Source organism: Alexandromys fortis, unplaced genomic scaffold (assembly GCF_014885135.2).
Source record: "Alexandromys fortis isolate MF-2015 unplaced genomic scaffold, M_Fortis_MF-2015_v1.1 scaffold_5, whole genome shotgun sequence".
NCBI lineage: Eukaryota > Metazoa > Chordata > Mammalia > Rodentia > Cricetidae > Alexandromys > Alexandromys fortis.
The window spans coordinates 26,310,546-26,324,012 of NW_026067924.1; the positions used below are offsets into that span (position 1 = coordinate 26,310,546).

General features: G+C 38.0%; 1 protein-coding gene across 3 annotated transcripts in view; it reads right to left on the reverse strand.

Annotated features, from left to right (window-relative positions):
* Nucleotides 1-13,467, reverse strand: part of Dip2c (disco interacting protein 2 homolog C) — a 353,635-nt gene that overhangs the window by 36,471 nt on the left and 303,697 nt on the right. For all 3 annotated transcript variants that reach the window (XM_050142287.1, XM_050142289.1, XM_050142290.1), the window contains one exon: nucleotides 11,379-11,509. In XM_050142287.1, coding sequence (XP_049998244.1) covers nucleotides 11,379-11,509 — 131 coding nt within the window. The remainder of the gene's footprint in view (nucleotides 1-11,378; nucleotides 11,510-13,467) is intronic.

Consider the following 13,467-nt stretch of genomic DNA (forward strand, 5'->3'; position numbering starts at 1 on the left):
TATATATATGAGTGTTTGCCTGAATGTATGTCTGTGCATCCTTGGAGGTCAAAAGAAGGTATAAGATCCCCAGAACTGAAGTTAGAGACAGTTATGAGCTACTATGTGGGTGCTAGTAATTGAACCTGGGTCTCCTTGAAAAGCAGTTAGTGCTTAACCACTGAGCCATCTCTCCAGCCAGCCTCAACTTCCCATTTTAAGCAATTCCACGTATATATATCAGCAGCCTTTATTGTATTCACAAGGATGTGCAAACATCACTCTTATCTATTCCCAAGCCCTTTCTTCACTCAAAGAGAACCTCTGTACCCTTATAAAAAATATTTCAACATCTCCCTTTTATCTTGCTCTCTATTTCTGTGTGTGAATTTGGCAATTCCAGATGCTCCCTGCAACGGGAATTATGTAAATATGTCTTCTTCGGTATGGCTTATTTCACTCAGAATAATGATTTTGAGGTTGCCCACATAGCCATGTGTGTGTGTGTGTGTGTCTGAGTTTCCTTCCAAGTTTCATCTGGATACTATTTCAATGGGTGTACACATAAAATGGTGTTTACACATTCTCCAATGACAGCTTCTTTACTGTGATTTACCTTTCAGCTACTGTGAGTAAAGCTGTAAGAAACAACATTATACCAACATCTGTTTGAATATTTCTTAATTCTTTTGAGCATATATTCAGGAATATAATGGCTGAACTACAGGGTAATGCAGTGATTAGCTTTTTGGGAAATGTTGACATTACGTTCTACACTGACTGTGTTAATTTTGCATTCTTATTAGGATGTACAATATCCCAGTCTCTCTGTATCCTTTGCCAGCACTTAGTATTCTCTGCTTCAGTACAGCTACTGTAATATGAAATGATACTTCACTGTAATATTTATTTGCTTTCCCTATGGAAATGTGCAAATGTTTAGAGTCAATATATCATAATCAGTAAAATATCATGTAAATAATTCCAACAGCCAATAGGAGGACATATTTTTACTGATTTTCCATTGGAAAGTTATTTATTAAGTATCATTTTTTGTTTGGTTTTATTAAGTCAAGGCTTTCCTTTGTAGTTTAGGCAGGTCTTGAACTTATGGTAACCTTTCTGTTAGAGACTGTCAAGTATTAGGTTTCAGGTGTGAGCCATCATACCCATCTCTAAAGATTACATTAAAGTTATTTGACAGAGTTAAAATAACATTACGCAAGTGTATCTATAAAGCATAGCAGATTTATATACTATCCAAACAGCTATCTGTTACAAGTTATTTTCTATTCAATAAAATGTGAAGTTAGCTTAGTTCTTGAGAGCAAACTTGAACCCAGATGTTCTTCTATCCAGAACCAAAGCTTTTTGTACTCAGTTTCCCACTAGTTCCAAAAGCTAACATAAGATGAGCCTTCCAACAAATCATTTGTTTCTTTCAAAGTATATCCATATATTTCTCCAATTAACCTTTTAAGAAACTTACTTCAGATCTGACAGTAAAGCTAATGTTTACTTAGCTTTCACAATGCATTTAAGGGATTAATTTATGCCTCCTCTTCTCATTCAGCTCCAAGTACATTAAATATATATTCTATGTTTAATTAAATGTATGTGTGCACAGATGCGTGAATGTGCAGCAGTGCCTGAGGAGGCCAGAGGCATCATATCCTTGTAGGACTGGAGTTATAGGCAGTTGTGAACTGCCTGGTATGGGTGCTGGAAAATAAAATTGGGTCCACTACAAGAGCAGTATGTGCCCTTAACTACTGACCCTTCACTCCAACCCCATTGACAATTTTTGAAGACTGGGTGACGTTTCCAGAGTACACCACAGCTAAAACAGACACCCCATCCCTCTCCCTCCCTGGCTTGAGAGGTTTGCATGATGACCTTATCCTAGCCTTTTTCCTAAAAATGTGCAGCCTTTCCCATGATGCTCAGGGAAGTAGGACATTCCCAACTAGACTGATTCTACTGGAACTTAAGATTCCATTTGCTATCAGAAAACCCATTTTGCAGTTGGGCTTGCTGGCACGTCAGGATGAGCTTACAGACTCTAACTAGTTCTGAGTTGGAATTAGAGCCCTACTGATTAGCTACTGTGTTATCTCCAATTAGAAGCCATAAGGTAGCACTGAGCAGAAATCATAATAAATGGAAATTTTAGCTTGGTTTTATGGATATTAAAAGAACTACCTCAAGGCCAAGGATCATACACCAACAAAAGCCTAAGCTCTAACAAGCCTACATTATACATCCCCAAAATCATAATTATGCACCAGGAAGTATTATGTGTCTTTCTATCCTGAGAAGCAAAGGAACATGGTGTTTTCTGTTAATATTAAATGCTGAATATTCAGCCCATTCATGATTCAAGGTTCACAATGCTAGCTTAATTAGATATTCTTTGAGGCTTTTTTTTTTTTTAATTGAAGCTGAGATTTAAACAGCTATTCCTTCACACTAAGGACTTTTCAGTACCACCAAACAAGCAAGCTTAATGACATTTGAGTCCAATGTCTTTGGGAATAAAAACTGAGGTGTATAATCTTATAATGATTTTCCTCTTAATTCTGTCAATCTACCATATCCATATTACCCAATTTTAATTTTGAGAATGCTAGTATAAGGAATTCCAAATTGAAGAACATTAAATACAAATAACCTACAACTCAATTTTTCAAAAATATACATCAGAACTGTTTGGTCTGAGTTTTAGCACACAAAAACCTTGGTCCCAGAATGTGAATTCAGGGCCATCTAATTTCAAGCGCATTACTGAAAATTATACACAGATTGACTGACCTCTTTAGCATCCCAGATAAATCAAAAGTAAGAAAAAATCCATATAGCCAACACACACAAGATACATACATACATACATACATACATACATCACAGATAGATACACTGAGGCATTGACAGAATTCAAATGACAATACACAAAAACATGTACATAACAAAGTAGGCTTGTACCATAGAATAAAATGACATTTAGTAATTGCCAAGTTGTCAACACAGTGCTGCTGTGGAATATCGCAACCACTGCCCTACTGTGAGTCCTCTGTCCTGACTCATGAATTTTGGATTTGCCCTTATCAAACCATACAGCAAATTCTGATTCAACTATTTTTAAGCATACTGATTTTTCTGAGAACTGATTGGCCAAGATCAACCTACTTAGGATCAGGTTACCAATACAGAACAAAATATTTTATAACATTTTCTGAAACTTGATCTATTCTAGGTTAGAGCTAAGCTTCAAATAATAAAAAGACATTTTTATAATACTAATTTGCATATTAGCAATTAAGTGACTTCAGATTACTAACCTGACAACCCACATACAAACAGGTGACAACTGCACCCTCTCTGGCTCTCAATTATACAACCACATTTTCTCCCAGGATACTCCTAGGCCGAGCTTCCGTAATTAGCAGGTCTGTGGTGAAGAGATGTGTGGGCTACACTCTATGTCAGGTATCCCAAAGGCAAGCTTTCCTCTTTAGAAAGCTGCAGCCAGGTGTAGTGGCACAGACTGTAATCTCAGCACCAAGGAGAAAAAGATCTCCTAAATTTTGAGTCTTGCATGATCTATAGCAAGACTGTCTCAAAATACGTAAACACTCCCAACCAAGAAGCTGTCTATAATTGATACTTGCTGGCAAAGGAGAAATGAGTTTTCTTCAGTGAAGCCTCACTTGGTATACTAACCACACTTCAGGGTAGGCTCCCTGCCCAGGAGTAGTAAACCATAACAAAATGAACTCAAGGGTAGTTTTTTAGACTTTCTGTCTCATTTTGTTGTGTTTGGGCTTTTCTTTTTTGTTCTTTCATTTTTTGAGGGGGGGAAATCTTACTGGTCTTCTGCTTATATATTTTGGTTTCTGTTTTTCTGTTATGTTCTTAATGTTTGTTTTGTGGTTTTGGTTTTTTTTTTTTTTTGAAAGACAAAGAGGGTATAGAGTTGGGTGGGTAGGGAGGTAAGAAGGATCTGGGAGGTTTGGGGGTAGGGGAGAAGTGTAATCGGAATGTATTGTATGAAAACTTTATAAAAAATAAAAAAAAACAACCAAACAACCAATCCATAAACCAGATTAATTTGTGTATGCTTTGCCTAACACAAAACTTACCCATGTTAATTAAACACAGAACGAAATGATTCTCAGTAACTGGTGAGTCATACAGCTGTCTCCACAGTGCTCTGTGGACCATTCACAATTCACATTACTCTAAAAGCCATCCTTACATCCATCCATGTATAGCCAACTCTGCCTCTAAACGTTGCCCAGCCAACTATTTTATGGCTATGAATATGTTATTTCTATGATTTCATACAATTTAATCATGTAGTATATGGTCTCTTTATTGGGCATTCCTTAACCTTAAAGCTTCTGAAGGCCATCTACACCACGGTTCACTCAGGCAGAGAAGTGTCTAGGTTTTGACTAAGCCTCTTGGGAGTGATGGCATCAAGTGTTCCTCTGGATTGTCAACTTTCCCATCTCCTGGTAGATGCCTAACAATGGAGCTACTTGATCACAGGGTACATCACGTTCCAACATTTATACAGTGATAACTGTGATTCCCCTGGCTTACATTTCCATCAAGAATATATGAGAATTGCAATTGCCCACATTAGTAGTTATGTAACTTTATAATATATATCTTAAATCAGAAAAACATAAGTTTTGTGCCCCACCCTTGCCTTTAACTTATGTATGTTTTAGTGTGTATAAAGTATATGTCACTGCAGTTTTAACTTGCATTTTCCTAATTAATGCTAAACATCTTTTAAATGTACATACTGGCCTTTCTACATGCATTCTTTTGGTATAGTACCTATGAAGGATCATATCCATATATAAATGTTGTTTGTCTCATTTTAAGTTTTTGAGAGTTTATTAAAGTCGCTTAAAGGTCTACATGAGATAATTTGCAAATATGCTTCCCAGACTGCAGTTTTTTTTACAAGGCAAAAACTTCACAACTGTGTCTTTTGATATGCAAAAGCTTTAGGTTTGTTGAAGTCCAATTTATCAATATTCATGTATCATGCATTTGGCATAATATTTAATAATATTTCTCTGCCTACCTCCATACTATAAAGATTTAATCTGTTTTCCTCTAAAATGTTTAGACTTTTTTGCTCTTATATGAATATTTATGATCCCCATCCGTATATGTCTGCAATATTTAGTGGTTGAAGCAGGAAGATGTCTAGTCTGTGAGAAGGCCTAACTTAACATTAGTGCACGACAGGCTGCAGGCTAACAATACTGGGATCACACTAACCAATAAATAACTAGGAAAACCACAAACTGTACACTGCAGGGGACCAATTAAAATTGAGACAAACAAGTACCAGATGTTCTAGACTGTTAAAGATAGCTTACCTAACTTGTATACTGGTTGCCAATTTTCTTGCAGCAATGACAGTACCAATCCCTGTTTGACAAGACTCGACCAAACAGGAGTTGAAGCCACATCTGAATCCAGAATTTCCCTACCCCCCACATCCTTTACTCCTTAAAAACACTACCATAACGGAGCTCAAGGTTCTCCCTGATCCAACCACTGTGTCAGAATGGACAGAAAGCCCAAGCTCAAGCTTGCTATAAAGGCTCTTTGCTTTTTCATATGAACTTGGATACCTGGTGGTCTCTGGGGAGCTCATGACTTGGGCATAATAGTCTAGACCAAAAGCAAGACCCTATCTCAAAAAGCAAAAAAAGAAATTAACCAAACAAAATAATTAAGATTCACTTATGTCTGTTATGTAAGGATTAAAAAAAAACCAATTTGCTTATAAAAGGCCAACTTTTCTCAATATTACCTATTAAAGAGACTATCTTCTTACTGAATTCTTTGGCACTCAGGTTTAAAACCCAATTGATTGTAAATGTAAGAGTTTATTTCTGGTTCCTCAATTCTTTCTCATTGATTATCTCTCTATTTCTATTTTGTCGGTATTTATTTATCTACCCACTCACCCAACCAACTACTCAACATCTACATTCATCTGTAGGCCACTGTCTAATTTTTTTTTCATTACTGCAGTTTTGCTCTAAATTGTAAAATCAAGAAGTATGGTATGATGCCAGGCAGTGGTGTCATACGCCTTTACTCCCAGCACTCGGGAAGCAGAGGCAGAAGGATCTCTGTGAGTTCAAGGCTTGGTCTACAGAGATAGTTCCATAACAGACAGGAATTTTATATAGAGAAAATCTGACTCAAAACAAAATAAACAAACAAACAAAAAATCAAAAGCAAAGAGAGGTATTGATATGGGAGTTCCCTCTATGTGCTGTGATCACCACTAATGAATAAAGAAACTGCGTTGGCNGGGGGGGGGGGGGGGGGGGGGGGGGGGGGGGGGGGGGGGGGGGGGGGGGAACTAAACGGAGTGCTGGGAGGAAGAAGGCAGAGTCAGAGAGACGCCATGGAGCTGCTAGAGTCAGACATGCGACTCTTTGCCGGTAAACCACTCCCACATGGCCATATACAGATTAATAGAAATGGGATAAATTAATATAAGAGTTAGCCAACAAGAAGCTAGAGCTAATGGACCAAGCTGTGTGTTTTAATTAATATAATTTCTGTGTGGTTATTTTGATTCTGGGTGGCAGGGATGAACAAGTAGTCCCCTCCCAGTACAAGATATGGTATGCTACCTTTATATTTTTAGCTATCATGCAAAATAAGTGCTTCATTATGACATCTTCATCACAAGTATCACTGTACTGTGATCATATTCCACATTTTCTCTATTCTATTACAAGATCATGTTGGCTACTAGGAGTCCTTAGCATTGTTTCCAGGATCAGCTTTCTCCATTTCTACAAAAAAGGCTGCTAAGGGTTGGTGGAGATTATACTCAATCAACAGATCCATTCTAGTAAAATTAATATTTTCATTAAACATTCTAACTCATACATATGAGCATCTGATATACTTTTTTTTGAGTAGGTACAGTAACCTGAGGGCTTTGCAATATTCTGGTTGAGTCCTCTTCCACTGAGCTTCATTCCAGCATCTCTCTATATACACTTTGAAACAATATGTATAACTTTAGAAAATATTTAAAACAATTCCAACTTATCAATGGATTAATCATTTATCAATTTATCAAATTCAATTTACCAATTAATTTCAATATAATATTCAATTCCACGACTGAAAGTTGTTTTAGGATAAATATTTCTATATATCCATCTATAGATAGATATTCCATTTATATTTACATTTTTCTTAACTTTCAAACAGCAACTAAGTCATAGACAGGTGTCAAATACAGTCAATATACCATTTTCCTTTACTTAATTTGATATTGAGTTAGAAACTTCATGCCTTATAAACCTCAAGTAATATCAATGGGGGAGGAAATATGGGAGGGTTTCCAGCAACCAAGAATAATTTCCTCCATAAACCAATTAAACTGTCAAAATCTGAAAACAGATACATTTCTTCAATGCAAACTCATAGCTTATTCAGCTTCACCAGCTGTCCTGATTACAAGTTTTGCAGTGATGGATCTAGCTCAGATTCCCACATCACTTACACTATCCTCTCTCAGGTTCTTTCTGCCTGAAGCAGATGAACCTTAAAGGTTCATTTACTCTCAAGACACCATAACTTGTAAAGCTGAAAGGCATTTGTGTTCCTCAGTATAGGTGCCTGATGTTTTCACAGGATTGGGTAAGGTTGATCAGCTTTGGCAAGAATGAATCTGCTTTCCTGTGCAGCACATTATGTGGAGCAGGACTTCACCCACTGCTGCTGACCACAATCCCTCCGATTCCTTCCCTGAGGATTCTTGACTGTGAAATTTCTCTTTTGCCCTTTGCAATGAATACCTGTTTTGTGGGAAACTATTTTATAAATTCTTATTCACCAACTTTTCAATTTGCTCACCTTATTAAATCTCAGTAATTGGAGAGTTTCCTATTTGACTTAAAATGTTATCTGTTACAACTGTTATTTTGATGCACAATTTGTCCCCAGTTCTCCCAGAGGGGACCCTTTCAAAATATCTCTCAATTTCACATGACCTCACAAATCTTTGGTTGTTCCTTAATAATATTTCAGGGTCATTTTGCACATATTTCATCCCAGCTTGGAAGTAAGCTGTTTCTTGAAAGAGGTTTAAGTGCGTTTTATAGGAATGAGTTATTTATAAGGTGAAATGGGGTTAAAAGCTATGCTAACTGCTACTGGAGTATAGCTGTTCTCAGGTCCTTTCAAAGAGAGCTGAGGAATGCATAAGATACATTCATCCATGAACAGAGGACAATCATACTTCTCTCTTTGCCTGCCTCCCTCCCTCCCTCCCACCCTTCCTCTCTCTCTCTGTGCATGTGCGCACATGCATGTGGACATGTGGTACATGGATGGGAATGTGCAGGTGTGTGTATGTGCACACTCATGCCAAATTTAGAACAAAGTATTAGACGTCTTCCTCTACCACTGTCTGCCTTACTGCTTTTCTCAAAGCTCTCTCACTGAACTGGATGGAAGTGGACATTTTTACCTAGACAGAATAGCTAATAAGGTTGTGGAATTCATTCCTCTCCATGCACTAATGCCAGGGTTACAGACACACATACCCATGACAAGCTTTTTATGTAGGTGCTGGAGATTTAAATTCAGGTCATGCTTTTAGAGAAAATACTTCTACCCATTGAGCCTCCTACACCCACATTTTAAAATCTACTCGATGCATGTCGGAAAACACAAATTCACACTAACACACAAACCTGAATGCAATACCAGAGTTAACTGTACTTTCTGCACCTATAGCCAAAAGCCAGTTTCTTCATTTTAACCATTTATATTTATTCTTAGTCTCCTTGCAAAAAGCATTCTCCTCCACTGCTGCCAAGTTCCCTATTCTTCCTCCTATCACTTCATTATCAAAGCCAGCACAAGTCACCTCACCATGGGAATACTCTTCTCCCACCACCTAAGCTTTCATACCCACAATGCCCTGCTCCTTCATTCTGACACCCTCCCTGCCTGCATACTTATACAGACACTTTAAAAGATTTTGGACAGTGCCTAGTCACAGATGCTGACTTGAATGAAGAGTGGAAACTTCTCATTCTTTATAACTCTTATTAGTGATTGTGCATCTATGACCCCACATAGATTTTTTTTAAAGCAAACCCTTTTGTGATCTATTTGCACAAGTTTCTGAAAAATAGAAGTTACATATCTTGTTTTGTTTATATTTACACAGTTGCCTTTACTGTTTCAGATCAACAAAACATTGAAGATTTTTATGTGTGCACATATGTATGGAAGTAAGAGGACAAGCTCAGCTACTGTTCCTTAAGCACCATTCACCTTGGGGTTGTTTTTGAGACAGGCTCTCATTAGCCTAGAACTTGCCAAGGAGGCTAGGGTGGCTGATCAATGAACACCAAGAAACAACCTGCCGCTACCTCCCCAGTCCTTAGTGGTGAGATTATTAGTACGTACCACCAAATCTAGTTCTTTTTAATTTGGGTTCTTGGAATCAAACTCATGTCTTCTATATGTTACCAACTGAGCCATCCCCCAGCCCAGAAAACTTTAGCTGTGAGCCTTGTGAGTGGATCTGAAAGAATATCTGTTAATAAAGGCTCCTTGCTATCGCAACATCACAGACAACCCCTTGAAGATCATTCAAATCCAGAACATATTCTCTTGGAACAAGCCCATTCTTTGAGGATGTTGTGGGGATGAGGCCTGATAAGTTTGCAGAATCAAAAAGTCTTCCATTACTGACTATATGTTGATGAGTCCTTTGTTAAATGAATATAGTCCTCATAGAGAGACAATGTTCAGAACAGACTCTATCTTCTTGCTTAGCTGACACAGATGGCTTCAGGCACATGGGCCCAACTGATAGAATGGAATATTCTGAATTCTCTCCCAAGGGCTAAAAAAAACCTCAATGTAATCCCATCTGTATTGAGGCCCACAGAAAACCATTACGCATGCCATTGTTTCAATTCTATTTGCTTTTTCAAAAATCTGAATTGTCTCAATACGATGTGTTTTTGAAACATACATATCTAGGTTTCAGTAGAATAATTAAATATTAACTTAATATTAAATACTATGAATACACTAAAATTTGTAAGAAAAGAACCATCAATGACTAATAATAAAAAATGAGAAATTACACATAATACAACCTCAATTATACTACAGTACTAATGATATTTATGAAATTTATAAGCATAAACATCATGCATAAAAATTTGTACTTGTATTGAAACACAAATAACACAAAAGTTACACAAAATAACACAAAATAATATACAGCAAACAAACAACAACAACAACAACAAAAACAGTATATAGAAAATTACAAGAAAAAAACTGAGAACTTGTTGATAGTCACAAAAGATGGGTCAGAAACCTAAGTACCTAGGTTAGTATATTTTATACACTTATACGTACTAGAAAATGCTAGGTAGAAAGTATGCTACACTAGAAAATACACTCTGGAAGACTCTGTGCCCTCCTGCTAATCCTGGATACTTAACTGAGGCCCCATTAAGTAGTACTGTTAACAGATACATTTTTTCAGTTTTCTTTTCTGAGAAAAGCTCTTATGTCTCCAAACAGGTTTCAAACAAGCTACGATGCCAAAGCTGGCCTGAGCTCCTGATCCTCCTCCTGCAACATAGCTGAGGCTTGAGATGAACTCCTGATCCTCCTTTCTTTACCTTCTAAGTGCTGTACTTACCGGTGTGTGGCATCATACTTACTTTTGTATATATTTTTCTGTATTTTTAAAAAATGTGTACAGAAAAGATATATTCAGGGGAAAAAGAGTCAGGAGAGAGTCATTTATATATTCCATTCTATCATTCATTCACTCTGTAAGTATTTGCTGAGCATTTTCTAAGGGCCAGCACCAAGCTGGTAGTAGGACAGAGTACAATGACCAGAAAGCTGAGTTCAGCTTCATAGCCTCGCTTCTGTACTCCTCCACAGTCCAAGGCTACCACTGAGTAAAATTAGGGAAAAGATCAGCAGAGGTGAGAACTTTGATAACTTCCTGAAGGCATGACTCCAGGGTTAAGGGCTTCAGACTCAAATCTGATAGTCTCCTGATGGTAAGAAACATTAACCTGCAGCAGACACTGGCCTACACCTTAGCAAATGCAGTCTACCCACTGGATTCTTTCTTAAAGTGCCAACCAAATACTGTAGAAAGGAAAAGTGCCAGAGTTACTACACTCTGGTTCTGAGATGGGGCCTCAGTGAGAAGCACAGGGTCAGAGTTTTTATACTCAGCTGCATAAGCCAAAGATCCAGAAAGGAAGGTATAAGGCTTCTTTTCTTCGAAAAACAAAACCAAAAATAATCAGTTTAAGGATGTTAAGGAAGACTCTTACCTGCAGAGACACCAGAGGACAAATCCAAGCCCACAGTAAGGGTCCAAGCAGATGGCCACTTCTCTAGAAGGGTAAAGTTCACACTGCAGCTTAATAGAACGGCAAAAGGCACTGGTGGCTGCATGAGACATCTGAAAGACAGAAAGGCAGTAAGAAAATAAGTGTCTGAATATCCAGCATCCAGTGACATCTGAGGGACAACATGCCCATATTAAATTTATGGTAATTCAAAATAAATGCTTCAAGCATACTTTTAGAGACAGTGACAACTATAGCAAGTATGAGTCACATTGTTCTGGAAAGGTAGGTGCTGATGTTCCCATTAGTATTCCTACTCCCCTCCTTTTGTGAGGGTGTGTGGGTAATGGGTGGGTGTTAGGCATGGTCTCACATGTGTTACCTAAGGCAGCCTGGAACTCACTACAAAGCCTTAACAGGCTTTTAACTGTGGCAATCCTTCTACCTCAACCTTCTGATTGTGTGGATTACATGCATAAGTCACTACACTCAGAGAGCTTCCATTTTGAACAAATAAACCACACTCAAAACTTCTTGACCCTCCTTGTAACTCCAGCAATGAAAACAAAAAACCTTTGGATATGAAAAGCAGATTATACAAACAGGGATTCTTGTGTCCATAAAACTGCCTGCAGGCAGATAAAGAAGGTAGAGGCTTCATGCCCACCTCTGCAGTGGAGTCTTGGCCTTATTATTTCCTGAAGTTCAGGGACTCTTGCAGCACCTGTCCATGATATACAGGTGTCTATACTTTACAAGCATGGAATCCCATGTTTAAATAATAGTGGCTCCGAAGTGAAAAAATGTGCTGAAAACCATGTTAGGGAGTTTTGGAAGTAAAACCTTAACCTTCTCGCTGACCCTCAGGTCCTTATTATATATGACCATTCCGCAATGAAATGGCAGTCAAACTCTCTCTCTGTAGTATGGAAGATGGTGAAGCTCTTTCTTTGTAATCCCTTCCCTCTTCCCATCTCAGACTAGATCATGTACAATACGCAAGGTGGCAGATTCTGAAACACCACAGATCGCATCAAACAAAAACATTGTTTTTCTGAGAACTTGATAACCAAGTCGACATCTGAGAAATCAAGGAAGCATAGAAAGCTGTATCAGACATGATGGCTTAAAATATGTGACAAGTTATATGTGAAGTAGCATGCCACTGCAGTGCTAATTTATAAACAGAACCAGTAAAGAACACAAGGAAGGAAATCCAACCCATTTTTCAACACTTCGGCGGAAGAGATAAAAGAAAGAAGGAAGCAGATTCCTTTAATTATCAAGTGTCATTTCACTGTCAGAAGTTCTATCCAGGGAAAGGCTGTATTAATGGAACTGCTTCACTGAATTCATCCCAGTTGTAGAGTTACTCTAGAATACAAAATATATACAGATATGTGTGTGTACATGTATTCTCTCTCTCTCTCTCTCTCTCTCTCTCTCTCTCTCTCTCTCATCCATAGTATCTGCTTAATGGGGAAACAAATCTATAGTCATACCATGTTTCTCTAAGGCCTTGTCACTCTTTGAATCACAGTTAGTAAATTCTCCTACCATGCACTCAATGTGAGTAATCAAAGCAATCTTTACTGCCTGGATGCACTGAAAAGGGCACCATGCAGAACCAGAAAATAGCCCTTCTGTTCTCTGGGTAAATGCCGCCATGCTAAGTGCTTGCTCTGTCACTCTATAAGGCACCGTAGTCGGTGCTAGGGATTTAAACAAAACAGCAACGTAGGAATCAGGTGTGATACACTGCTATCCAGCCCTTGGGCAAGGGGACTGTTGCAAGTTTGAAGGCAGTCTGAGCCACACAGTCTCAGATACAGAGAGATTTCTCTATAAAAAAAAATAACAATCTTGTCTACTTCCCATAATCAGGAGGATAGCTATATGTTATTCTTTGGGATCACCTTCTTATTTAGCTTCTTTAGGAGATCAAATTATAGACTCACTGACCTTTATTTATCTCTAGAAACCAATTATGAGTGAGTACATCCCAAGTTCATCTTTTTGGGTCTGGGTTACCTCACTCAGGATAGTGTTTTCTATTTCCATCCATTTGCAT